The following is a 27,368-nucleotide window of genomic DNA, read 5'->3' as shown; positions in this document are numbered from 1 at the left end:
ATAATCAATCAGCTAGTTTATCAAAACAACCAAGAATCAATGGTTTTTTATTTGTTATATAGATCAAAGTAGAAATGGACATTCGAGTCTCTTGGTCTGATTCATGTCAGATCTTGTCGGATCCGAGTCTTTCGAGCCTTAGATATTTGGATTCAATAAGACAACTAGAATTTGTTAGTTCAGGTTTGATTTGAATCATGTCAGGTTTGGTTCGATTTAGATCTTAGATATTTAAAACCAATAAAGTATTAAAATTAATTGGTTTGGAATCGGTTAGTCCTGTTGGAATCCGGGTCGGGATTAAACGGGATAACAAACATAATGTTTAACATTAAAGGAAGCAAAAACATTGATAAATGTATCATGTAACATTTGAAAAAGTATACTTGTTTTGTAAACATTTAAATATAACTTCGAAATATAAATTGACTGGTGAAAAAAATTAAGTTTAAACTTTTTTTTGAAAGTTAAAAGGGGTTAAACTCGGATCTATTAAAGACACGTATTTGACTTCGAGTGAGAGGTGTAATTCACGGATAAACTTTCTTCCGAGTATTCAAATAGGGAGGTAGAATCCACAGATAAATTCTTTTTCTCGGGTACAAAATACTGTCGCTCATATCCGTATAAAATAAATAGGAAAATGTGACTTAATTTCGTATAATAGGCAGATCGAATTGATATGTGTTGACATTCCATCATTTGACCACAGTCTCCCGGTCAAGTTAAGTTTAAACTTGAAAAGGGAAATAATCATTGATTGACTATGTACAATTATGTGGAGGAGGATGACGACAAAAACATATATTTTCCTCTTGACCGATTGAGAGACCCCATCAGAAGACTCCAAACTAGACTCTTTTGTCTTTTTCCTTCTTTCCGGAATTGTACAGAAAACGTAAATATCCCATAAATATAAATAGGTAGCTCGTCCAAGCAAGTATCATGCAACAAAAGCATTTTCGAAAGCCATCAACCATTTCAGGTGCAATCTCCTCTCCCTAGCTCTGGTATATTCTCTTACTCAACGTTTCAGTATTTTTTTTTTTCTTTCTCTATAAACTAACTGACTGATGATGATACTCATTTCGATAATGATTCTACTATTCTAGTCATGTATAGCCTGCTAGTTTCTTTCAAGGGTTATATTTGTCTATATATATGTACCTTTTCCGCAGTTCATCTTTCGTTATTTTATTTGGTTATCGTAAGAAAAAAAATGAGTGGTAGAGACAATTACTTGGATATGATGCAGACACTCGAGACACCGTTCGATGGATGGTCACGCCGATATTCCTCCTTCACACTCCTCCGGTCTCAGCCAATACCCGACGACTTATAACCCTTTTGGCGATGGCGGTAACGAGAGTTTCAATAGAGCAGCAACCATGCCGCCGCCGCCTAGCGGAAGCTCACTCGCACCCTTTCCGCCGTGTCATCAGTTCCCACCGACGACCGATCAGCCATCCCAGTACTGGTCGCCGAATTTCATCCCCGGATCAAGCCCCTCGCAGCAGCAGCCGCTGCTATCTCAGCAGCCCCCGTCGTCTCTCTTCTCATTGCCACCGTTGAGCCCGTCGTCGTTACGGTATTCTCAGTCAGCAACGGTGGCCAACAAAGAAATGACACCCCCTCTTCACCCATGCACGCAGATGCTCAACTCCTCCTCGGGCAGTTATCTCGCTCATAAACGGGGCAGCAGTGATAATTTCGTATCACTGTTGGCGGCTCAGAACAATCAAGGAATCTACCCGAAGCCAATAGAGATGCCCGTTGGCGCGAGGAGCGTTAGAGAAAATTCGTGGTCTCACGAGGATGTGAACGTTGATGTTTTGAATGGGAATAAGAGAAGAGCAGGCAACGAGATTGCTCCTCCGAACAGAATTTGGAGGAGTGTTTCAGCCGATAGTTGTCTCTATGCTCCTCCTAATCCTCAGGGTGTTTCGGTTGATGTGGGGAACGATATTGCTTACGGGGGTGTTTTTACTGCATATCAACTAAGTAAGATTGCAGCCTGTGACGATCTCAAAGCGATGGCAAAAACTGATCCTAAGCGTGTCAAAAGGTAATCAGTCTTCTATATAGCTTATTAGCTTAGATTGTATATATTTGTTTTTTTTTTGTGACATTTATACATGTGATCATATATCATTATTTCAGAATCTTGTCGAACCGGGAAGCAGCTGCACGTTCAAAGGAGAGGAAGGCGCTGCGCCAGTCCGAGTTGGAAATCCAAGTCGAGACACTTTACAAACAGATTGCTAAATTGACTGCCGAGCTCGAGCTTGAGAAGGTGACGCATATATAATCACGTATTAGCAGCCATTTTAATTATCATTAGAAGATTCCTTTTGTTAATTAAAGCTTGTAATGTATTGTTGTTGTAAGCAGAGAGAAAGAATGACGGCGGATGACGAGTGCGTGCGACTGAAGATTCTTCTTGGTGGAGGGGAGGAGCACGCGCAAGTTCGTGATCATGGTACTCTCATCTTTAATTAATTGTTTTTATATACTTAGCAGCAAGTGATTTGTTTTGCAAATTAGGGTTTTGACGAGACATTTCATGGATCGTTACTTGCATGATCTGATACCTTGATGTGGAAACAACTCTAGGCTTATTAATACTTTTGTTACCATTTAAAATGTTATATCTTACTCTCTCGAGTTAAAAGCGAGCGGTTGACAGGTTACTTTGCATTGAGAGCAACTATAAGTGCTAGATCTTTCTTAAATTCTCATAAATCTTCATTACTAAAGAAAGGTAGATGTATATGGTAAAAGATAAAGATTTTTGAATGATGTGTAAACGTGGAATCTATATATTATATCTCTATGTGGTTGCATTTCTTCTGAGACGTATACGTTTTTGTTGTTGCAGAATTGAACAATTACTTGACTGGAGAAGTGCATCGGCTAACAGAAGAGGTGAGTCGGCAAAGAGAAGAGATGAGTAGGCTAAGAGAAGAGGTGAGTGAATACCGGAGGAAGGAAAGTGAGAGAACGAACGCAAACATGTTGGAGCAACTCAACATCAACCAGCAGTTTCAAAAGACGCCGCAGCAGACAAATAATTATAATTTCGAATGAAGAAATGAATATCATGATCATGGATCCAAGGAAGTGGCAGCTTTGGTATCAAAGATTGATTGAAGTAGCATATATATATATATATATATATATAGTTTAATTAAGTTGTTTCAGTTTATGTATTATAAGTGCAAGAGAGTCTAAGTTAAAAAAAAAATCTATCATATCTGAACAAAAGGTGAAGGCTTTGTAAAAGAGATTCAGACAAATGTGATATCTTTGTAGTGTCTTTTTATTTAATCCAGTTGAGTAAGAAAAGAGTCTTTGAAAAAGAGATTTCAGACAAATGCGATATCTTTTCGATGTCTTTTTTTGTTTTGTTTAATTTAATCCAGTTGAGTAAGAAAAGAGTCATGTTTTCAAAATTAAAGTAAAAGCAGGGTTCTTTTGTATTTATCCAAACTTAAAAAAAAAAAAAAAGACGAAAGTGGTGTTTGTTTGTTCTGGGATGTTCCTTTTTCCGACCAGTGGATTGATTGATTGAGGTTTGGTCAACGTTTCAAGAGAAGTCTTCCTGCGCCATTGATTTGGGTGAGCAGAAAGAAGAAGAAGAGAGATTTCGCATTCAATAGTCTCATCTCTCGATTTGGAAAGTCAATTAGTGTGCGTTAGATCTTTTTTTATTCACCATCGAAAGATTCCTTCCAACTTTTAGGGTTTTTGGAGCTTCTTCTTCTCAAAGGCTGCGACTTTTATTGAAGATCAAATGGGTGGTGGTAGTGGCACAGACACCAGTATGACGCAGAGACCTTCCTCCATCCCAAAACAGCAACTCCCTTTAATCCCTAATCACCACTCGAATCAACCTCCTCCTCCTCTTATCCGCTCCTCCTCCCCACAGCCTTTCACCGCCGGAACTCCGCCTCCGATCCCTCCCTACTCTCAGATCCCGGCCACCTTACAGCTCAAACACTCCCGCTCCACCTCCCAGCCCTCTTCCTTCTTCTCCTTCGACTCCCTCCCGCCGTTAAACCCTTCTCCGCCGGTGGAGGAGAGAAACGGCGCCGGGTTCAGCCCGTCTCTGCCTCCGTCACCGTTCACGATGTGTCATTCCACCTCTAGGATCATCGGCGATGGTCCCGAGAATCTACCGCCGAGGAAGTCTCATCGGCGTTCCAACAGCGATGTCACGTTCGGGTTTATTAGTTCGAGTCTGAAGTCTCCTCCTTTGATCCCATCATCGAGGTCTCTGGAGAGATCCGTCTCCGGGGGAGAGGGTGGTGGTGCTTCGAATTGGTCCAACTTGGTCAAGGAAGAGCCTGGAAGAAGATCCGAGAGTGAAGCTATGGACGATATCTTCAAGGCTTATATGAATCTTGATAACATTGATGTTTTGAACTCTTTCGGAGGAGAGGAGATGGAGAGCAGCGGGACGAGGAAGACTGCCAGCAGTGACTCCGAAGGAGAGAGCAGTGCTGCCTGTGGCAACAATGTGAAGGTTTCTTCAGGTGTGAAGAGGAGAGCCGGGGGAGACATTGCTCCTCCAACTAGTAGACACTACAGGAGTGTCTCCATGGATAGTGGTTTCATGGGGAAACTGGACTTTGGTGGTGGTGGTGATGATAATAAGCTTCCGCTGACCAGTTCTGGTGAAGGGAATTCGAGTTTCGAATTCGGAAACGGTGAGTTTACTGCGGCTGAGATGAAGAAGATCTCAGCTGATGAGAAACTCGCCGAGATTGTTATGTCTGACCCTAAGCGTGTTAAAAGGTAATAATAATATAAATTATTATTGTTATTGTAAGGATATTGGCGAACAGTGTTGTTGTGATGTGAGTGTTTGTTTTTAATAATTTTTGTAAGGATATTGGCGAACCGTGTGTCTGCTGCACGTTCAAAGGAGCGGAAGACGCAGTACATGGCAGAGTTAGAACACAAGGTGCAGACCCTTCAGACTGAAGCCACTACGTTATCAGCTCAGCTCACGCATTTGCAGGTGAGAGAAAACACACACAACCACCACAAACTGTCCTACTTTCTTTTGAATTAAGTCGCTAGTCTTTTATATATTTACTTTGTTTGGCGGTTTAGAGAGATTCAATGGGGTTGACGAACCAGAACAGTGAGCTCAAGTTCCGTCTTCAAGCTATGGAGCAGCAGGCACAACTCCGCGATGGTACGTACGCAGCGTATTAGGGTTTTTTTATATTCGAACTCAGATGGAACCAATGTCCCCAGCCTTAAGTAGGAACAGTGTTTTTTTCTTTCTTTCTAGTGTTCTATACAGTATATATTAGAGTTGCTCTAGGTGTTGTTTTATATTCGAACGCAGATGGAATCTAGTCACTGTCATGTCCCCAACGTTGAGTAGGAACAATGTTTTATTTTGTTTCTATGTATGAAAAAAAAACTAAACATACCCGGATTAGCGTCTTTCTTTTAGGAGTGTAGTAAGTGCATGTCCATCACTCAATTCTCCTAGACAAGTTACATTTTTTTTTTGTTTAGGCTTTAGAGCGGACGGCTATAAACGAAAAAAAAAACCATTTTGTTTTCTATCTTGTGCAGCTCTGTCTGAGAAACTGAATGAAGAAGTCCAGCGATTGAAGCTGGTGATAGGTGAGACAAGCAGCCGCAGCAGGAGGGAATCTAACATATCGAAGACGACGCTAAGCCCGGAGATGTTTCAGCAGCTAAGCATTAGCCAGCAGCAGCAGATGCAGCATTCCAAAGCACAGATCAAATGAATTGGGTAAGAAGAAGAAGAGGAAGAAGTGTGATCCGCAAGTTACATAGATATATGATAATCATGTTTTGTGCAGAGACAGTGTTTGGAAATTGTTAAAGAAACATACATATATAAAAGACTTAAAGAGTATGTCTATCCTGAAGAAACAGATACATAACTACAGTGAGGAACTGCTTCTCGAAAGAGTGATCTTCAGTCGTTTTGGTTATAATAATTATAGAGTTTGGGATTTTGAACCTCTTCTCTGAGACAAAGTGTCACTGAAACTGATTCTCTCTTACGTATAAACTTAACCCCTTTGTTTCAGACACATTATATTCTTGCCTACATATAGTTTCCTGAATTTCTTTTCCAAATATCTAGAATGTTCAACTGGTTTTTGTTCGCACAAATTAACCTTTTCTTTAGGAGCCCCTGAGGTTAGGTTTACTTTCTCGCGAGTGTCAGTTATTTTTTCTATAAAAGTTTATAATACGTGTAATATCTTTACGTTTATAATACGTTTTAATATCTTTACGAAAGATTTATTGTCACTTCCAAACTTTCTGTATTTAAAAGTAGACTGAATTGGTTTAAAATACAAAAAATAATGAAATTAAGAAAATATTTACGATGTTACAAAAAAAATATCTAAGTGTGAAATTTAGTACATTGACTTAATCTCTATAATATTATTTGAGAAGTCAGTTTCCTATGTGTCGCGCTCACGTTAACTCTCACGGTGGTTGATTACAATGATACCCTTAATAAATCAAATATATATCTAATTATCATTATTATATGCCTGTTTTATTTTATTTTTCCTTTTTTATTTAGGTTTCCTTTTTTTTAAAAATAACCTATATATCTAAGAAAAATTAAAAATTAAAAAAAAACGAAAATACATTTTATATATAATGTAATTCATAAAAAGGAAAGTTCACAAAATAATCTTGATTTTAATTCTTAAGAGAGTTAATTTTTGAGATATCCTTAATGAAATAAAAATATTACATCTAATTTAGTTTGATTTTTAAAATTTTCAAAATATAATATATTATAAAAAGGAAAAGTCTAAAAATTTTAAAAACTGAATTTAGAAACGAAAATATATGTACATATAATATGATTTCATTTAAAAGGAAAGTTCACAAAATAGAGTTATTCCATTTAAATTTTTTTTTAAATAACATAAAATTTACTTTTGAAGTAATAAAATAAATTATTTATATCTATACTTTCTTTGCTGGAAAACTATATTTTCATATAATTTGATTTCATAATAATGAATTTCACACATATAAATAATCTTGATATTAGAAAAAAAAGAAATTGTATTTGTTTTGACAAATTTTTTTGAATAATACAAATATATATTCTCAAAGTGATTATATAAAATAATTAAGTAACATAAATTGATATAATATAATTTCTTAAAAGTAATCACAAATAGTTTTACTGCTTATTTTTAAGAGAGAATAAAATACAAAATAAATTTCAACAATAAACACATTTTAATCAAATAATGATAAAATATTTTTTTGATCAAAGAATAGAATAACACTAATTTTTTTAACGAGGTAGGTATTGTATTTTATCATAATTAAAAGAAAATTCTTAGCATTTATTTTCCTTTTTAATTTTATGTTTTATGTTTGTGGAACTTAATATAACCATAATAAAAATACCCTAGAAAATCTGATCATTTACAAGGTTATTTAAAATATTTTTTTAATTTAATTAAATTTCAGTTACCATTCAACATATCCATAGCATAAAATTATTTAAAATTTATAAAATATTTTTATTTATTAATTACTTATATTTATAACTTAATATTGTTCATCACTTTATCTTCTATTATTTGTTGAAAAAATTAACATATAATTTGATAAATATTACCAAAATACATACACATTTAATTAAACGATAAAATAAAATAAAATTTGACTTAATTATATAAAAAAATAATTATACTTCAGTTTTCATTTGAAAAAAAATGTTTAACTTAGTATACTCACAACATGAGTGATTTGATTAATCCAACTTATATCTAAAATCATAGATTTAAATACAATAAGAATATATAACTTTATAATAACATTTTATTTTTTTATAAATATAAATTATAGGATAACTCAAAACATATTAACAAGTGAAAATAAAATATTAATCAACTGTCAAAATTTAGTTATTTTGTAGAATTTATATATATGCATGAGACTTGAGAATATTATTGTTATATTAATTTATGTAAGTAGGAATCAGACACTTTAGTTTATTTTTTATTATTTCATTCTAAGAATAATATATCTTAAGTTATACATAGTTTTACTAAAATATATTTAGATATCTAAGACAACAACCAATTTAAATGCAAATAAGAAAATTAATCAAAATTTAAATATATTTTGAATAAAAATAGTGTAGTTGAATTTATAGAAATATATGTAATCCAATATATCCAAATAATAACTAAATCGACCGTAAAAACAATTAAACTGATAGAAGATAACATATCTAAAATCATATGTCTAAACTAAATTAATGTAGTATTATTGATATAAATTTTACATACAAATTACAAACTACTTTAAAACTAAAACTAAATATCAATCAATTATTGTAGTATATTCACTATACAAATATTTATACCCGTGCATGAGCACGGGAAAATCACCTAGTTAGGATAAAAGTTTAGTGCATAGAGTGCAATTTCTCTTGTAGCGGTGGATTATTTTGCTGACCTATTTACTAATTCTTCGCCCTTAGACTTCAAAAACTTTTTGGATTAGATAACTGTGACCATTACTTATAAGATGAATCAGAGATTGCTTAGGATTACGACAGAGGATGAGTTCAGACAAGCATTTTTTATGATACATCTAGAAAAAGTTCAAAGACCGGATGAAACGACTGCATTTTTTTCCAACATTTTTGGTCTCTTAAAAATAAGGATTTGCTGGATTTGGGCAATAATTTTTTGACCTCTAGAAAATAAAAATGGACACAAGGTTAAGCTTTACAAATACTTGTCTTATTCCAAAAACGGAGAGACTAACAAAAATGACAGAACTAAGACCAATTAGTCTTTATAATGTATGATATAAAATCATTTCAAAAATATTATGGTAGAAACTGAAAATCTGTCTTCCCTCTCTTATTTCGGAAACACAATCAGCTATCATGGCAGAAAAATTGATTTCGGAAAATATTCTTACTGCACAAAAAATGTTTCAACGGGTCAAGAACTAATAAAGGTCAAGAACTAATAAGTAATGCCAAAATAAGTTTATAGCAGTCAAGACGGATACAAACAAAGCGTATAAAAGAGTGAAGTGGACATTTATCATTGAGATATCATCCAAAAGGACTTATAATATTTCTTCATTCCAATGACGTATAAAACTAATGGAGTATATTTCTTCATTCCAATGACGATTATCATTGAGTTATCATCCAAAGGGACTTATAATATCCTACAGAGGTTTGAGACAAGGTGATCTAACTCTCACCTTATTTATTTATCTTATACACGCGGGTTTGATTGAATTTCTTATATTGTTGTTTCACATTATTTGAGTTATAACTGTTTTCTTCATGTATTTAAACCCAATATTGTCATATTAGTATTTGATCAAAAGTACTAAATTTTGAAAAGAACTGACAGCATTGTTGATACATAAGATCCTATTGAAAAAATCCATAAGACAAATTAAGACATAAACCATATAACATATTATTTCTCTGAATATGAAAACCATTGGTGAAAACATTGTAATCACTGGAGGGGAGGTTGATTGTCAATTGAAGAAATGAGAAAGCTTTGAGATTACTAAAGAAAACACAAATCTCAATGGAAATGAGCGTAGGAAGCGTACATGATAAAACTTTCTCTTCAGAACTATTTGCAACACATAAATCCCATCAATACATACAACTTCTTTGAAATGCGTATGATTTCAACACACTATAGTCTGCTTAGCAAAAAATAAAATCATCAACTAGAAATGATATAATTCCTATATCAAACTTCAAAGAAACTTTTAAAGGTGCATTGAAAAGTACGAACCACACTTTAACCTAAATCAAAAAGACTTGAATTTCAATATGATATATCAGAAGGTGAAAAGGGACTAGACAGCACATCAAAAACTTAATAATAATATCCTGGTGATACCACGTTCCCTTTACCAATTTCAAATTGAAATCAACTATCCGGTTTTATCGATTGTAGTTAAACTGGAATAATACTGTTCGAAATAACTAAGTTTCAATACACTGTTAATAATTTAGCACCACTATTTTCATAAGTAGGTGTCATACATATTCATTTTGGTATTTTATTTCTTCTAATCCGATGCACAGTGGATAACATATATGAAAACTGTGTCTCAGCAAGATATACAAAACAATGGAATTCATTATCAGAATGGTGCTGGTTATGGCAACGGTGGTGGTAAAATGTATGGAAATCTTGTCTCATAAAAATAGATAAATTCATTATTTTTTACTCGCTCATATTTCTATTTTAAAAGTCACCTAGATTAGGCGTATATTGTGGCAACTAAAAATAAAATTGCCATTTTGCTACGAGTGTGTGTGTTATTTTTCTACAAAACAGACCGTGACTCTTTTATAGGGAGAAACTAGATTTTAACCCGCGCTTTTAAAAGCGCGTGTTCTATTTTAAATGCTTAATTTAAATTATTTTATTAATACTTGTAATTCTTAAAGTCACAAGAAATAAAAATCACTCGCTTCTGAAATGGTGATCTTTAGGAGGACACTTTACACCATTGTTATTCAGAAAAGGAGATCTTTAATGATCTTTAGGGTTCCATAAGATTTAAGCCAAGACGGAAACGTTCCCATCGAAGACGTTCCATCAGAGGAGACTCTTTCAGATATCTTTATAGAGATTAACGAAAACGGTAGAGTGAAGAAGGTAGAAGAAAAAGGGACACACCATATAATTTAGGTAGGGTACTGTTAGCTGTTAGATTAGTCGGATGGTTTAGCTGATATACATGTAGAGAAATGATTAGGTTGAGCCATTGAACAAAATACATACTCGTGTAGATTAGGAGGTTCCTATATTGTTGTTGTTCTCAAATCTTATAAAATTGGGAAGATATTGTATTTATTAATTAGTAGAATCTATTAAAGCCTAATATCCTAACTACTTTCATATATAACATAAGGTAATATAGGAAATATAATATATGAATCAAAATTTGTTTCAATATACATTGGGAAATTAAAAATTTAATATATATTAATTATGAAAAAAATAAATAATTTTTTTATTCGAAACAACATATAAATCGATTTATGTTATTTCGTATAGATATATGTATACCGTGTACTTATTGTTAAAATATTAAATAAATCTTTTTTTTATTAAAAATCATTGAAGTTGTTACGATATCTATATTAAATCTTTAGAAAAACTAAATAATTTGTTAATGATAATTATAATTTAAAAGTTTGAAAATAAAGATAAATTTGATATCATTTTTCCAAAACTAATAATTCGTTAATGCAATCCCGCATTTTAGAGCTAACATATAAATAACATTGTTGTGGTTTAACTTGGAAATTTTTTTTTGGTAAATGATGTATTTTAAATATGTTCGTGCCCAAAGTTATGTATTTAAAAATATAGATGTATACATTGCAATAGATATTTGAAAAGAAAGTAACGTGAATTTATATATATGTAGTCTATACCATATGGGAAATTTTGATTTATTAATGGAGGAGATAACATAAAATATGTGGAAATTGTTGAAGTTTCCAAATGCAATAAGTTCGTTTAGTCCTTGTTTGATTATGATTTTATGACGTATGAAGTTAATTATGGAAACTGTTGCAATGTGATTGGTTTTGAAAATCTTTGATTTCGATTTACTGAATTTTAATGGGTGAAATTAATTTAAAAATTCTGAAAAAATAATAATAGCATATCATGGTAAATAAGTTGAAAATCAATGGCATAATCCTATTAGTGATTCTGCTTTAATAGTATAGATATATTGTCATGATTTTTTTTTTCAAAAATAATTAGTACAAACAAAAATCAATTTGAATATATATTTTTTACAAATAGAAACCAAATAATATATTACAATCGAATTTTAAATAAAACATTATTCTAAATATTAAAAGAAACAAATAAATTACACAAACTGATTTTTTTTGTCAAACAAGCAACAACCACATGTAAAAACTACAAACCCATTTATTTATTACACCACCTTATCTAATTCAGATTGGTTAGCGGTGATGAGATGGTGAGGCTGAACATGAAATTGACCTTGAGCTTGTGGCTGATCTTGAGATTGAGCTTGAGGCTGATCTTGAGTTTGAGATGGAGCTTGACCTAGAGGCTGAGGATGACGTCCTTGTGCGGTTGAGACAGTAGGAATGAAAGTTGAGGCTGGAGAACTTGCAGAATTATTTTGAGAGTTTCTCCTGTTGCAGCCATCTCGTCCTTGACATCAGTTTCAAACATAAATTAGTGTTAATTTCCACGGTAGATATGCGCACGGGCGTATCTCCATGTCTAGGTTTCAGGTTTAGCTTTAGTGAGACAGACACTGACTCAGAAGGATTAGTGTTCTTGAACTGAACACTGCTAAGATCATAAATGTTGACTTTGCATGTCTGTCCATGCTAAAAAGGAGCATAAACAATGGTGAAGTCAGTAAAGTACAATATTCAGTTATTTGAACAAACTATAGGAAACTGAAGCATGTACTTGATTATGTCATAATCCCTGACCATTAACTAATTAAGACACAAGTTCATTAACTAACCAAGACAATTACAAACATGTCTCCATGATCCTATCACAATCACAATTCAATAACTACGAAATAAGTAAAATCCATCTTGTATCAGCTTTTCAACGGCTTGCTCAACCTCCTAAATCAGGAACATATAAAGAAGAGAAAGAAGCAGAGTGGCAATGAAACTGCATAAAAAAGGTTTAGAGTAGTCCATTTTTTCCTCGCATTATCTAGGCATATGGGGTTTGCCGGTTTGTTATCAGGATCTTAACTACACAGTCGGACCAGGTTTGATCACAAAAATTGTATGACTAAACTGGTTGAACCAAAAGAATCAATAGAACGTGCATGGGGGCAGTGGTTGAAATGTGAGCCGATTTTTTCCGGATTTCATATTATAATATTGCTAAGAACCGAATAATCTTCTTTTCGTCGTTCTTGTGATTTTTTTGCCTTAGCATGCTGCAATGTCCCAGTATGTGAACTCATACCCATGCATGTCTTGTAGGCCACAGCACAATCTTCAACGAAAGGTCCATCTCATTGGTTTATATGTAAAAAGGTTGAGCACTAGTTCCTTGATTCGTCTGTAAAATCTTTGAGACAGAAATTGTGGCTACTATGTTGAGAGGTCCATTGGCTTGCCAACAAACAAAATAACTTTGATTCAAAAAGGATTTCTTGTGGTGTATGTAGAAGACAGCGTGGAGAAGAGAGATACGGTGCCAGCTTTTTTTTTGTTCTTGAACCAGCCTTCATCATTTCAGGCTAAAGTTTGATGAAGAGTTGGGATATGATCATCCCATGGGTGGCTTGACATCCCTTGTACTGAACATACTTATGTTACACACTATCTGCCACTAACTCATTGCAACCCGAAACTGTAGAAGTCAGTCACTATGGAAAGTTTTTATAACCACACAATGTCTTTGGAACTGTCTTGAACACAACAAGCAAACAAGAAAGAGTACATAGATGAGATCATCTAGCTGAGTGACTAATCACAAACACTAAACACATGGACTCTTTTTGTCAAATCCAAAAAAAAAAAACATTTTGATTCAGGTTTTGCTTTTTTCAGGGAACGCTGAATCTCCATTAGTGTCTACAAGACTAGAACTTGGGTTGTGCATAGGATTTTGCCATTTCTGAAGCTTCATATCTATAATTTTCACGGCCGAGTTAATCTGCAAGAAGAGGTCGGAATCAAAAGCTGATTAAAACCTCGACACTTTGGCAATGTTAAAACGAAATGTGAACAAGACAAGATTACTTACTGATTGTGAAGCTGTCTGAAACAGAGTTTTGCCCAAAGGAACTACACAAAACCTGTGTGTGTCCACCGATAATTCAGTTTGGGGGTTTTATAGATTTCTAAGAAGAAGAAAATGGTTTGACTTACATTCCTCTTCCGCCGGCGAGAGCTTCCTCGGATGGGTCCTTCCACTCGTCGACCCTACAAGCCAACCCAGAAGAATCAGTTGGGAAATTGATAAAAGAAGTGATACAAAAAAAAAGTGTAGAACTTTTACACCCAGCCGTAACGGCGGTCAAAGAGAAGGCGCCTGGAGGAGCTTTTTTCTGCGGTGTCTGGCGGTTCTATCATCTCTTTCCGCTTTACAGCCTCCACCGATAATAAGATCAGAGTGAAGGAATGAATGGTGGACACTATAACTATAATGGGCCTGTTGATAATTAAAGGCCCAATACTTTACCCCATAACAAGTAGTTGCGCTAACCAAAAATCCAACCGTAACGCTTGACAAAAGCTCTTAATAATTAGATTAAAGGAGAGAGATCGACGATTACAGTTAAACCGTTTTAAAAAAAAACGGTTAAACCAGTTCATTTGGTTCACGAGGGCGAGATAAGGGTTCGTGCAAGCCCCAACGTAAGATTTTGATATCGGGCCTTAATATTGAAAGAGAGCGTGAGCGCCAGACGTCATTAGGCGCATGTGACATGGATACCAAACTCTCGAACTCATGTTACTAAAGAAAAAGACAAAAGTACCCTTTCATCAGAAACGCAGGAGCACCACACCAACCCTCATCGCCTTTTATCCTTCTGTTCTGCTTTAGAGATAGTCACAGTCTCGTCTCTATCGCCTTTTTTCTCTCACTCACTGACTACACGCCAAAGCTTAAAGACTCCTCTCTCTCTCTATGGCTTCCTCTCTCACTGCCGCTGGCACTCAGCCCTCTGCCCCTTCTTTCTCTGGCCTCCGCCGTACTTGCCCCAAGCTCGACGCCGCCGTCTCCTTCTCCCACCGCGTCAACTCCTCTGTCCGTCTCGTTTCCTCCTCGCACCGGTCTCCTAGAGGCGTTGTCGCCATGGCCGGATCCGGAAAGGTGCTTTCAACCTCTATAAAGAATCTGAAAAGATTCCCCCTAGATGATCAATATGTGTTCTTTGGACTGTACTTGTGTTTTGTCTGATCAGTTGGTTCTCTATCTTATGTTGCAGTTTTTCGTTGGAGGAAACTGGAAGTGTGTAAGTACATTTGTTCTAAGGAATCCGAATCATCATCTTTCATCTCTTTTTTTTTCTCTCTGCCTGAAACTAACAGTCTCTTGTGGCATGTGTTGTAGAACGGTACTAAGGACTCCATCACCAAGCTTGTCTCTGACCTCAACACCGCCACCTTGGAACCAGATGTTGGTGAGAGAGAGTTTCTAACTCTACTCTTCCTATTTCCTAATCATTGCAATTCCCTATTGATGTAAATGTATTTTAATTGGGACCAATTTGTTTATTTTAAATGATACGTGTAGATGTTGTTGTGTCGCCTCCGTTTGTGTACATCGACCAAGTCAAATCATCCTTGACAGACCGTATCGAAATATCTGGTCAGAACTCTTGGGTTGGGAAAGGCGGTGCCTTCACCGGCGAAATCAGCGTGGAACAGCTCAAAGACATTGGCTGCAAGTGGGTCATTCTTGGCCATTCCGAAAGGAGGCATGTCATCGGAGAAAAGGATGAGGTCAGTTATTGAATAAATAAAATATTCACAACTTGGAAGTTAGTTTGTTCATTTTCTTTTGTCAACGGCAATGTTCTATCAAATAGTTTATTGGGAAAAAAGCTGCTTACGCGTTGAGCGAGGGTCTTGGAGTGATAGCTTGTATCGGGGAGAAGCTAGAAGAGAGGGAAGCTGGCAAGACTTTTGATGTTTGCTTCGACCAATTAAAGGCCTTCGCTGGTATTACACACACACATGTTTTGTCTTTTTCTTACTGTTTCATGGTTCAAACCATGTATTACTCATGTTTTGTCTTTTTCTTACTGTTTCATGGTTCAAACCATGTATTACTCATGTTTTGTCTTTTTTTTTTTAACTTACTGTTTCATGGTTCAAACCATATATTTAAAAGCAGTGTAATTTATATATTTTGTGTGTGATTTTCATCAGATGCGGTGCCTAGCTGGGACAAGGTAGTGGTTGCATACGAGCCAGTATGGGCGATTGGAACTGGCAAAGTTGCATCTCCCCAGCAAGCACAGGAAGTCCATGTAGCTGTCCGTGACTGGCTCAAGAAGAATGTCTCTGAAGAAGTTGCTTCCAAAACAAGGATCATATACGGAGGTGCGTTTTAGTTTTTCTTTTGTTTAGTTGTCCACCCCTCATGCAGTTGAACTTTATGATGTGATTATTTTCCTTTACAAACTGTCAGGTTCTGTCAATGGAGGCAACTGTGCTGAGCTTGCCAAAGAAGAAGACATTGATGGTTTTCTTGTCGGCGGTGCCTCCTTGAAGGTTAGTATTGTGAATAGTGAGGTTGGTTGATTGAATATAATGTAACCCCACGTTTGATGTTGACTACTATAGGGACCTGAGTTTGCGACCATTGTGAACTCAGTCACGTCAAAGAAAGTTGCTGCTTGATTGACAACTTTCCGCACGTCTCCATGGAACGAATGAGAGGATGAAATAAAAGGGAGGTTGGCGAGCTTGTTGTTGTTGTGTTCTTAGTTGTTCTTGAACTAATAATGAAAAAAACAAAAATTGATTCATGAGTTCTGGTTTGAAGGAAGTTTAGTTTCCGGCGAGAAAAAGGGTCTTTGGTTTAAGATCTTTCTTGTAACTTATAAAGTGATTACACTATTTACTTGTGAATTCAAGAGTCCTTTTTCTATATAATCTTTAAAAATAATTCTCAAGACACACTTAAAAGTGAATAAGCCTACTTCTCAACGGAGGCCATTGTTGAAGTCATTCGTGACAGGGGTGGGCGTTCGGGTACCCGTTCGGGTACCCGTTCGGGTTCGGATCGGGTATTTCGGATTTTCGGGTATTTCGGTATAGAAATGTAATACCCGTTCGGGTATTTCTTTACTTCGGGTCGGGTTCGGGTATTTTTAGTTCGGGTTCGGGTATTTCGGGTCGGGTTTTCGGATATTTAGATTTTGGAAAAAAAATTTAAATTTTTCATTTCTCAAGTTTTTTTTGTATTTAAAAAATATAAATTTCACTTAACTGATTTTTTATTTTCTAATAATTGAATTATTAATAAATTTGAAGATAACATTTTACAAATAAAAGATAATAAATTGATTATTATTTTAAATTTTGGATGTAACTTTTGTTAATGCATGAAATAAAAATCTTGACATGCATTTTAAGTGAGTAAAAATTCACCTTTTTCTAATTATATGTAAGTTATCTAATTTTAAACTATGTGCATAATAAAAATAAACATTTTGAATAAAATTAAAGAAGTAAACTAGGAATATAGACCTAAGTATACATATGTTCGGTTATCTTCGGATATCCATTCGGATCCGGGTATTATCCGTTCGGGTTCGGATACCCAATCTCTCCTAATTCAATACCCGTTCGGGTATTTTGCTACTTCGGTTCGGTTTCGGTTCGGGTTTTTTCGGTCGGATTCGGGTACGGGTTCGGGTATCGGATAAAATGCCCACCCCTAATTCGTGATGAATCATTGTAATTAAATGCCCTTTTGAATAAGAATTGTATGCAAAATCCTCTTGTTAATGTTGTTTTTTTTTGTTCAAAACCTCTTGTTAATGTTGTTTTGTTCTATTTTCTTTTGCATGAACAAAAAATGCATGAATGAGCCAAAAAAGAGGTAACGTATGCAATGCATGAACAAAAAAGAGGTAACGTAACCCTAAAACTTCCTCAAAGACAAACTTAAAACTCTTTAAAAACGCCAAAAGCTGAAGTCTATAAGCTGTAAAGGAGCCAAAAAGGCTCTCTTTTAGTTCTTCTTGCTCTTTGATTTCCCAGACAATGTCTTGGCCAAATGAGTTCCCTGAAGGCACAACAACACAAACTTCAATCCCAACGAAGAGGAAACAAACTCTACAAATAAGAGAGAGATAGAGAAAGAGAGTTGCTAACCTCGAGCCACTCGTCCAGTGATGCGTCGACAGACCTTGTTCCTACTTCCACCTTTGACACCTTTTTGGTTTTCTGGTAAAAGAGGGAGATTGTCAGATAAAATTTCACAAAATAGGGACTGTAAACACACACAATTTAAAATGCTCAAAACATGATATGGGAATATACCTTAGTGAGACGCTGAACTTGGCTGTATGCCCATAGACCGAGGAGGAGGAGGAGAGCAATCCCAAGTGTTATAAGGAAGACAGACTCACCGCTGAGAAGACCTCCAGATTCAACCACCTCAATGGTTCCATTGTAGAAGACATTCTGGTATGCCTTCCCTTCCACGTCGTAGATAACATAACCCACCAGATCAAATGCTCCAGGCTGTGCAACAAGGAGGAGTTTGATCACAGTTGTTGTTATTTTTTTTCTAAGATGTGTTTTAGTTGTGGGATGTGTCTGTTACCTGTAGGTACTGGCTGACAGCAAAGACGTAGGAGAATGTTGCTTGAACTGAATATGGGATGGAGGCATTGTTGATTCTCTGCAAAAAATAAAAGGAGGGGGACAGCATGAGAAGATGAGGAAACAAATATTTTCTTGTGACAACGGCCTAAAACCAAGAGCAATAGGAAAACATGCATCCAGTGTAAAAAAAAAATGACTATCCAGATGTTGAATATTACAAAACAAGAAGAGACAAAATGGAAGAAGAGGAAAAGGGAAATTACCAGGACGGTAAGATTCTGAACCAACAACTTATGATCATAAGGAAGATGAACGCTGGCCCTAATTCCCATCACACCAACTCTAGATTTCCCTGTGAGGCAATTTTGGAGAGATATTTAGAAGATTTGTTTTTGTTAACAAAGCTAAAAGAAAACACAAAAGAGGAGATCAGGTACCATCATTCCTGAGAGCAACAATGAGCTCAGTATCTTCTCCAGCTATAACCACTGCAAGGGAAAACAAAATGGGAATTAAAAAAATCTTTAAAGAAAATGGCAATAATGATCACAAAATTTCAAAATGGGATCTCTTACATCTACCACTGTTATGGGGGAAAACAGAGACAGTCTCAACTCCTGGAGCTGAGGTCAAGTTGAGATCCAAGTCCTGGTCATCTTCCTCGGCACCAGAATCACTGTGTTCTCCCACAACATCGTCAACAATGCTGGAATGATCATCGTCCACTTGACATCTAGCAACTGAGAACAAAAGAAAAGAAACAAAAACGCATCATCAATCTATCGATATATCCTGACACATGGAAGAAGTTGCAATTCAAAAAACGTTACAGGTAATTAGCAAACTTTCGTTAAATAAGAAAATATCTTGCGATTGGCAACAGCAACACACAGAAAACGACAGATTTGTTATAATTATAAATCGCGAGCTAAAGAACTCGGATCCGTAACTACGATTCAGGATCTAGATCCGTTCAGAAGCATCGGATCGGAACCAAACCCGAAACTAGAAGAATGCGACTTATTTTAAAATCGGGATCTAGATCCACAACACGAGATAACCAATGAGAGAGAGAATGAGGAGAGACCTTGGAGCAGAGGAGATGCGAGGAGAAGGAGAGCCAGAAACAAAACCCTAACGTTCATCTTCATCTTCTTCTTCGCCTCTCTTTTTTTTTTTTCTTGTTTCCCTCAGGTCAACGGAGATTTTTTTCACAAAGGAGAACAAACACTCGCTTCCTCGATGCTATTTATGCTAATACAAACAATAAAGTGTAATTTTTATTTCTGAATGAAAAAAAACCACAACCATAGAAACTCGAGCAACACGACAGCGTTTTCTTCTAGAATATTTACTATAATATTATATACGTCACACAATTACTTCTTTTTTATTATAGATGATTACAATTAGCAGATATTTATCTTCTAAAATATTTTAGGTATTCTTTATCTTTAGACAAAAATTTTTTTTTTCTTTTTTGCCTTTATATAAATAGTTTATTATTCAAAAAATAAATTAGGTATATTATCTGTGAATGCAAGACATAATAATTTAATAAATATTTATAAGTAGATTTATTATCAATTCAAATATGATTAAAATAAATTATTGTTCATGCATTAAAATATTTAATAATAAAATTAAATAACAATTTATTTTATATATTATAAAGCTTTTCATCAGAATAGAAATGTCTTTTTATGTAAAATTTGTATTCGCCCATATGCAAAATAAATTTGATAACACTCATGTAGATAAAATTATATATAATATGTATAAGAATTTATATATTTTTTAAAGTTTGATGTAAAATATTTTTTGGACAACACATTATAAACTACTTTAGACTATAATAATTATTAAATCAATAATATTCGTTTAATTTTAATATTTTATAATGCAAAGTATATTATATAATAATGATGAGTACCAAATCAATGAAACTTTTATGATATAAATTATTTTGGATAATATGATATAAAATATTTTTGGATAATATGATATAAAATATTAAATTGGAATTTTTAATAAATTTAATTATTTATTAATGAAAACAACAATTTTAATGCTTTGACTTTTTAACTTTTAACACGAAAGTTTAGAGACGAAAAATCAATTCACAAATAATAGCATAGATAGATATTTAAAAATATTTTTCTATAACAACACGTCAACACGTTATCATCACTATTCTATTTTTTATTTTTTTATAAATATCGACTGATCCGGTCGGTTCCGTGGATATAATAGACTAACTGAAAGCGTACCACATTTTGTGACCCGAGTTTTGAATATTTTTTAACTAATGCTAGAAGGTGTATCGATCATCTGCTATGACCCACTATTCTATTCGGAGTATTGCATCTATTTGTCTTAAATCTCTGTGCACTAGTAAAAGTCCAGTATTCGCTGGTACGGTATGTTTTTTTACCGATTTATAAAAATTAATTTTTCTATATAAATATGTATTCTTATAAAAAAGTAAATTAGGTTTTGAAGCTGGTATAAATACGAATTTAAGAGTTTATAAGATTATTAATTCACACAGTAATAAAAAAAACAACGGTGCATTCGTTTTGTTCTTTTGATTTCTTATAAGGATTAATTCGCGTTCGTTCACACCACGAGCATTTGATTTCGTTCTTCATCTCAATCTTTATAATCCTCTCGATTTCCATTAAGGCTTCTTAAACAAATATCAAATCATTTACTTTACGAACAAGTATGCTTGTTCTTTTCATCCCAATGCCTCTCCACCACTTTACCCGCATGCGACTTCAAACCACAAACATACATATGTTTACAAACCTTTCTTTATACAACCACTACTTTTGTTTTCTCATGCAATTTATGTCACATACCTCGTCTTTCTCGATCTTTGCATCTGCAATTGTTCTCACGTCTTCATGCACATCAAAGTGAAAAGCTATTAGGAAGAAGGGCTCGAGGAGAGTTTTTCTAAATAAAAACTTCATGAAAACATTGTCAACAAGGCATTACCGGTCCACTCTTCCCCCTGGCCTTGTTAATGATCAGCTTGTAGAAACTGTGTTGCTACATTTTTGCATATAAACACCCCCTTATGTTTATGTTTTACTACTGGAAACTGGGACAAACTTTTAATTGCTCTTGTTCACGAATCCACTGCTTCTTTAGCCTTTCACGTTCAGCTTGTTCCTCTGCCTTCCCGCTCACTGAAACAGCCACAGATTAATAAGAATTGCTTGCTGCATAAGCAGACAATGAAGACAGAGAGAGAGAGACCTGTCAGGCAGGAAATTAATTACCACTGAGGGGTCCTTGCCAAGTTTTCCGAAGCGCAAGTTCACTGTCCCAGAACTCTCTGCATAAATAGTGCACGGGACAGAAGTTACCAACTATGTTATATAACTCAAGAGGCTATGCGCCAGCAAGCTATTTTTGCATGTCAAAAGCCCCTCCAACAAACAATTCTAGAACTAAAGTCTCCTAATACATGATGAGATCCATTGTTTCAGCGGAAGATGGGACAGTGGTTTGAATGCCTGTTTTACAAAAAAAAAAAAAAAAAAAGATGGGACAGTGGTTTTAATTTAGTGATAAGCGGGAGCTTCCCTTAATCTTTCTCTTCTTGCTACGCCATTCAGCTTCTATTTGCTTTTGCAGCCTCCGTATCCTCACCCCATCTTGCGACGTCCCCACGTGCCCGTCCCCCATTCCCGACATCTTCCTTCTCTCCTTCGCTAGGAGCTCAGTTCTTCTCACTTCCGACCGTAAGTGAGAGCTATTTTATGAAAACTGCTTGTGCTCGTTTTAGGCTTTTAATGTTTTCTTTTGGGCCTTATAAATATTTATTAGGCCTATTATGATTTCGTTTTTGATATGTTGTCAAAACATTTAGTAGAACAACATTTAGCGACAGAGACTTCAGTCTCATCGCCTCTAATGGCGGAAAACCTTGGCGATTTGATCCGCCATAACCTCTGCTCTCTCCATCGGCCTCGACAACGTCTCCATACTGTCAGATTCTCTGAAGCTAATCAACACCATCAACAGGAAGGAGATGAATCTAGAGATCGTGGGAGCTTTGAATGATATCTACCAACTATCCTCCGCTTTTAATTTCATCGCTTTTTCTTTCATTCCAAGATCAGCCAATGTTTGGGCTGATCAATCTGAAAAACAGGGTTTATGGGCCATAAACCCATTTTAGTTTTAAATGAATGAAAGTCTGGTTTGCACAAAAAAAAACAACACCTCGCATGATTGGCCCGGTTTATATATTGTGGGCATGCTGCATGCAAGACCCATATCCGGCCTGGTTGAGAGAAAATTGTTGTCACAAACTCCTTTTTTATGTCACTACCAAACATTATAAATGTAAACTTATAAAAATAAGCTATTTAGTAGAGATTTAGTGTGATGTGTGGATCCCTAGAAAAGTAATGAACAATTTATGGTAGGAGACGAGTGATTAGACACACCATCTACAAAACTATGCTATTTATTAAATGTTTGTTATATTCTTTAATTCATATTAGTTACAAAATTATCAATCCGAAAGGCTATAGGCGCTCGTTATGTTGAAGCTAAGTAAGGATCTTGGGGGAAACATTTATCAAATAAAGTTGGTTACATACTAGTACTTTGTGAGTTAGATAAAAATTAGCTTAACTTGGAACAGAAGATATGCTTCCCGAATTTGATCGACAATAGAGAAATTAACCGATAATCCATTTGGGTATAATAAATATGGTGTATATACACAACTTATATGAAGTAGTTGAGAGAATATATATGTAGGTGGAAGAAGAATAACAGGCAATGCATTTGAGCTGGCTTTTTCTGTTAGCATGAATTGTGGCTGAGGGGACTTGCCTTGCCAGCTCCAAAAGACAATAAGAAAGTAATGTTGTTCATTTCTACCTTCTAACCAATAACCATATATTATTAATTGATTACATAAATTCATCTCTAACAAGTTAAAAACAATATATTTTTTGTTTTTGCATAAGATTTGTTACCGTTGTTACTTGGATCATGCGCTCACATGCCGGCGGCCTTTTGGCCATAGTTTAGTAAATACATGACTTTCATTTAAGCATTTGAGGTGCGGAAATATTTCCAACAACATTTATTCACACTGTTACATCTCAAATTCTACTTTGTATATATTAATTTACACATTTTTCATATATTTACGAGAGTAATAGATATTAGTTAGAAATTCGTTTTTTGGGATAATCAACAAGTTACGGACCTAGTATATAGCTAGCGAGTTATTCATAGTACCATCGGTTTAAAATTCATAAATGGGTTAGATTATTGCCCTTGCCTGACACCTGGTGCTCAATCTTAATTTATCTTAACTCACCAGAAACTATATAACTTTACTTTGTCATTTTAATTTATGCACACATTAAGGTGATGAGAATAAAAAGGAGTGTGTTGACATGCGTGAATCTCCCTATCTGTTTTTTTTTGGGAAAAATATATTATCCTCTCATGTGATCAGATTTATCTTGGGGTAGGTAGTACGTAGACACTTTTTATACTCTACTACTTATGTATGATCAATAAAATACCTAAATCGAGTACGAATCAAATTAGAAAATGATAAAGAAAAAAGCTCGTACACTCACGTGGCTACGGCCTACGGTAACACACCAGGAGCAATAGAGTAAAATGGTGAAAAAGATAGAAATAAATTTTAAAGAATTAAGTGACAAAAAAAAATTTAAGAAATTAATGGAGTAAAGTTTCCCACTTGTTAAAGTGGAGGGAGAATTTACTATAGTTTCTTTCATTTTTAAAGTAATGGAAAACTTATTTCACCTAATTGGTAAAATTTGAATTAATGTAGAGTAAAATATTTATTCTAACATGTATATCCAGTCACACCTCAAGTATTTTTTTGACTCGTAAAAGAAAAAATAAAAATAAGTCATGGAATTCAGTGTTATTAGGTTCAGAAAATATTAGCTCTAAATCCTAAAGACCTATAAATAGACAAAAGACGATCTCACAGAATCATATCATTTGCTATCTCCTCTAGTAATAACTATTATCAGCTACGATACGAATCCGATTATGAGGATACTATCGGGACGCGGGGGAGGTGCTTTCTGCCTCCTCTTTGTGCTTGTTCTTTGTTCAGCGGTTCGTTCTCTCGGCCGTGACGTCGATGTCGTTGGCTACGCCGAAAGTAACAAGAATAAGAGCCCCCATGCATACTTAGGTATTGTATTAAGTCTCTCTATAAACACATGATTGCTGCCTATTACGTGATGATATGTTGCTTTGTACAGAGTGCATGCTACTGGTATTCGGGTCTATAAATGTTCCTTCTAGGTCCACATATATAATTGCTTGATTATTCATGAAAATGAAAAAGTCCATATACACACATCTTTTTGATAATGAATATGGTATTCTTCTTAATTATATTCAATCTGAATTTTCGTTGCATTGATAATCTTAACCCTACAAAAAGAAAAAAAGAATCTTAGCCCTACAGCTTACGTTTTTTGTTGGACTGAACTGGTGAACAGGACTCCGAGTAACCATAGAATGCAAGGCGGCCGAGACAAAAGATCACTTTGTTACAAGAGGAAGCGGAGAAGTTGACGAGACAGGAAAGTTTAGTCTCAGTATTCCACATGATGACATGGTTGGAGAAGACGGAAACCTAAAAGAAGCTTGCTATGCTCAGCTTCACAGCGCTTCAGGGAACCCTTGTCCAGCCCACGACGGCATCGAGGCCTCTAAGATCGTGATTTTATCGAAGGATGGAGAAAACCACGTTTTGGGGATCAAACAAAATCTTAAATTCTCACCGGAGATTTGCTTCTCAAAGTTCTTGTGGGATATGCCTAAGTTCCCTTTGCCACCACCGCTTAAAATTCCTCCATTTCCTAAGATCAAAAAGCCTTGTCCCCCAAAGATAAAGCTTCCACCATTGCTCCCTATTTACAAGCCACCGGTGGTGATCCCCAAGAAGCCGTTCCCACCAAAGATCGCACACAAGCCTTCAGTGCCCACCTACAAGCCGCCAGTACCTATCTACAAGCCACCAGTACCTATCTACAAGCCACCAGTACCTATCTACAAGCCACCGGTGGTGATTCCAAAGAAGCCGTGTCCGCCACTTCACAAGCCGATCTACAAGCCCCCAGTGCCTATCTACAAGCCACCGGTGGTGATTCCAAAGAAGCCGTGTCCGCCAAAAGCTCCGCTGCCTAAATACAAGCCGATCTACAAGCCCCCGGTGCCAATCTACAAGCCACCGGTGGTGATTCCAAAGAAGCCGTGTCCGCCTAAAGCTAAGGTGCCAATCTACAAGCCGCCGGTGCCCATATACAAACCAATCTACAAGCCACCAGTGGTGATTCCAAAGAAACCGTGTCCACCACTTCCTAAGCTTCCGCCTTTCCCACCTAAATACATTCCACACCCTAAGTTTGGGAAATGGCCTCCTTTCCCTTCTCATCCTTGAAGTGAATGATGCCAGAAAAATAATATTTGGTTGCATGTTGCTTTGTTAAATTCTACGTAGATGTTCCATGTTTCTATTTTTACGTTTATTTTTCTCTATATGTTTTAATAAAAAATGTAATATCTCTTTGTGTTTATTTCTATTAAAAATCTTTAATGTACGAGAAGTATCAATTCTTTATAATTTTATCGCTAAAATTTGTTGTAATAATATAGAATGTGGTAGGATTAATCTAGGAGACGTGTATGAAGCTTCCATTGTAGCCGACCATTTTTAACCCAGTATATCCTTTGTATGATTGTATCGACCATTGAGCTATAGCTTATGTAATAACGTTTTATTGGGAAGTTTTAACATATACCTTTTGTACATACATAGATGTTCGTTTTGGCCAAAACATTATAAAATACATATGGGTTCATTTGAGATATAGACTATTTTAATTTACTTCAAGTCATATCTTAATCTAAATATATATATATATATATATATATATACATACATATATGTTCATTCTTATATCAAATATACAATTGAATAACATTGAAATTTGCTTTTTCAAAAAAAAGAAAAAACATTGAAATTTTCTACTTCCTCCGTTTTATGAAGATGTATGTTTTAGAAACAAATATTTAAAATTTATATTATTTATTTATTTTAGTATATTTTTATCAACTAATAATGATTAATTGTAAACTTCAAAAAAATAATTAAATTTTAAATTTTTTTTATGGTTTAGAACTATAAAAATAGACAATCACAAAAAACTATATATTTATAACTAAGATTTAATATGTTTTATTAATATGTATAAAAATTCTAAAATATATGGATTATTTTGAAACAAGAGGAGTAAAATTTAAAATAAAATAATTGCCATTAAATTACAACACTTAATAACATTGTTGATGATGTAAAAAAACATTGTTGATATCAATATAAGCAGGTTTTTGTGATAGTCCAACAGAAATTGAAAAACAAAGCATAGAAGATGGAGTTTCTTTGTTGTATGGCGATATTTTTACATTGGATTCAAGACCGGAAAATGTTTAGTGTCGTAAACTGGATAAGATCAACATAATACATCAAAAGAAACCTGTGTTTTTTTCTGCGATGAAGATTCAAAGTTCGCAAAAAGTTAATAGAGTTGATACTCTAGCAAAAAGAAGACCTTGGAAGAATTGGTACAATTTACATCATTTTGTCAGTTGTTGTTTTCTCATTACCTTATGTATTATTTGTATATCTTCATGTTTACAATCTAATTAATAAATTTAAGTTATTAAAAACAAAAAAAGGAAGTTATGGTGGGCTTGTTGGTTCCATTTGTAATTTAGTACTATGCCAAAGAATAATTCACTTGAAGTTCAACAAAAGTAAAATTTGCTATGGATGGAGAAAGAGTTACAAATGCTGTGGAGTCGGCTCTGTATTATTATTTTTTGACATTTTAGTATTTTCATTAGTCCACTAATTAAATTAGAGTAAACACATATATCAAAACAACAATTCTTTTTA

At 34.8% G+C, this 27,368-nt stretch overlaps 6 protein-coding genes and 1 long non-coding RNA gene across 8 annotated transcripts; 4 read left to right on the top strand and 3 right to left on the bottom strand.

Annotated features, from left to right (window-relative positions):
* Positions 1–1,200: 1,200 nt before the first annotated feature.
* Positions 1,201–3,093, top strand: LOC108850748 (bZIP transcription factor 29-like). The gene is made up of 4 exons (XM_018624226.2): positions 1,201–2,065; positions 2,161–2,293; positions 2,392–2,479; positions 2,879–3,093. Exons 1-4 carry the CDS (start codon positions 1,275–1,277, stop codon positions 3,085–3,087), a joined length of 1,221 nt encoding a protein of 406 aa, XP_018479728.1. The 5' UTR covers positions 1,201–1,274; the 3' UTR covers positions 3,088–3,093.
* Positions 3,094–3,500: 407 nt separating this feature from the next.
* On the top strand, positions 3,501–6,005 carry LOC108848413 (bZIP transcription factor 30). The gene is made up of 4 exons (XM_018621776.2): positions 3,501–4,797; positions 4,891–5,023; positions 5,119–5,203; positions 5,596–6,005. Exons 1-4 carry the CDS (start codon positions 3,794–3,796, stop codon positions 5,772–5,774), a joined length of 1,401 nt encoding a protein of 466 aa, XP_018477278.1. The 5' UTR covers positions 3,501–3,793; the 3' UTR covers positions 5,775–6,005.
* Positions 6,006–13,439: 7,434 nt separating this feature from the next.
* On the bottom strand, positions 13,440–14,230 carry LOC108852275 (uncharacterized). Its single transcript, XM_018625783.2, has 4 exons — positions 14,082–14,230; positions 13,952–14,005; positions 13,827–13,878; positions 13,440–13,736 (listed from the first exon to the last, which is right to left on the bottom strand). The coding sequence occupies exons 1-4, from the start codon at positions 14,153–14,155 to the stop codon at positions 13,611–13,613; spliced, it is 306 nt and encodes a 101-aa protein (XP_018481285.2). The 5' UTR covers positions 14,156–14,230; the 3' UTR covers positions 13,440–13,610.
* Positions 14,231–14,581: 351 nt separating this feature from the next.
* On the top strand, positions 14,582–16,714 carry LOC108854823 (triosephosphate isomerase, chloroplastic). Its single transcript, XM_018628490.2, has 8 exons — positions 14,582–14,900; positions 15,016–15,042; positions 15,141–15,210; positions 15,324–15,532; positions 15,619–15,751; positions 15,962–16,135; positions 16,224–16,306; positions 16,379–16,714. Exons 1-8 carry the CDS (start codon positions 14,715–14,717, stop codon positions 16,433–16,435), a joined length of 939 nt encoding a protein of 312 aa, XP_018483992.1. The 5' UTR covers positions 14,582–14,714; the 3' UTR covers positions 16,436–16,714.
* Positions 16,715–17,627: 913 nt separating this feature from the next.
* Positions 17,628–19,621, bottom strand: LOC108854821 (translocon-associated protein subunit alpha). The gene is made up of 8 exons (XM_018628489.2): positions 19,461–19,621; positions 18,949–19,113; positions 18,811–18,861; positions 18,637–18,725; positions 18,372–18,449; positions 18,086–18,289; positions 17,918–17,989; positions 17,628–17,828 (listed from the first exon to the last, which is right to left on the bottom strand). The coding sequence occupies exons 1-8, from the start codon at positions 19,522–19,524 to the stop codon at positions 17,775–17,777; spliced, it is 777 nt and encodes a 258-aa protein (XP_018483991.2). The 5' UTR covers positions 19,525–19,621; the 3' UTR covers positions 17,628–17,774.
* Positions 19,622–20,451: 830 nt separating this feature from the next.
* Positions 20,452–22,351, bottom strand: LOC108854822 (uncharacterized). 2 transcript variants are annotated; one of them, XR_001949959.2, is made up of 4 exons: positions 21,641–22,351; positions 21,377–21,570; positions 21,238–21,278; positions 20,452–21,151 (listed from the first exon to the last, which is right to left on the bottom strand). It is a non-coding gene; the product is annotated as an uncharacterized LOC108854822 (long non-coding RNA). The 2 variants fall into 2 exon arrangements; XR_008944753.1 differs by having other exon boundaries at positions 21,664–22,350.
* Positions 22,352–24,381: 2,030 nt separating this feature from the next.
* Positions 24,382–26,010, top strand: LOC108832921 (proline-rich protein 2). Its single transcript, XM_018606371.2, has 2 exons — positions 24,382–24,593; positions 24,907–26,010. Exons 1-2 carry the CDS (start codon positions 24,446–24,448, stop codon positions 25,848–25,850), a joined length of 1,092 nt encoding a protein of 363 aa, XP_018461873.2. The 5' UTR covers positions 24,382–24,445; the 3' UTR covers positions 25,851–26,010.
* Positions 26,011–27,368: the final 1,358 nt, after the last annotated feature.

This window comes from Raphanus sativus, chromosome 4 (assembly GCF_000801105.2).
Source record: "Raphanus sativus cultivar WK10039 chromosome 4, ASM80110v3, whole genome shotgun sequence".
Lineage (NCBI taxonomy): Eukaryota > Viridiplantae > Streptophyta > Magnoliopsida > Brassicales > Brassicaceae > Raphanus > Raphanus sativus.
This window is presented reverse-complemented; position numbering and strand designations above follow the sequence as displayed.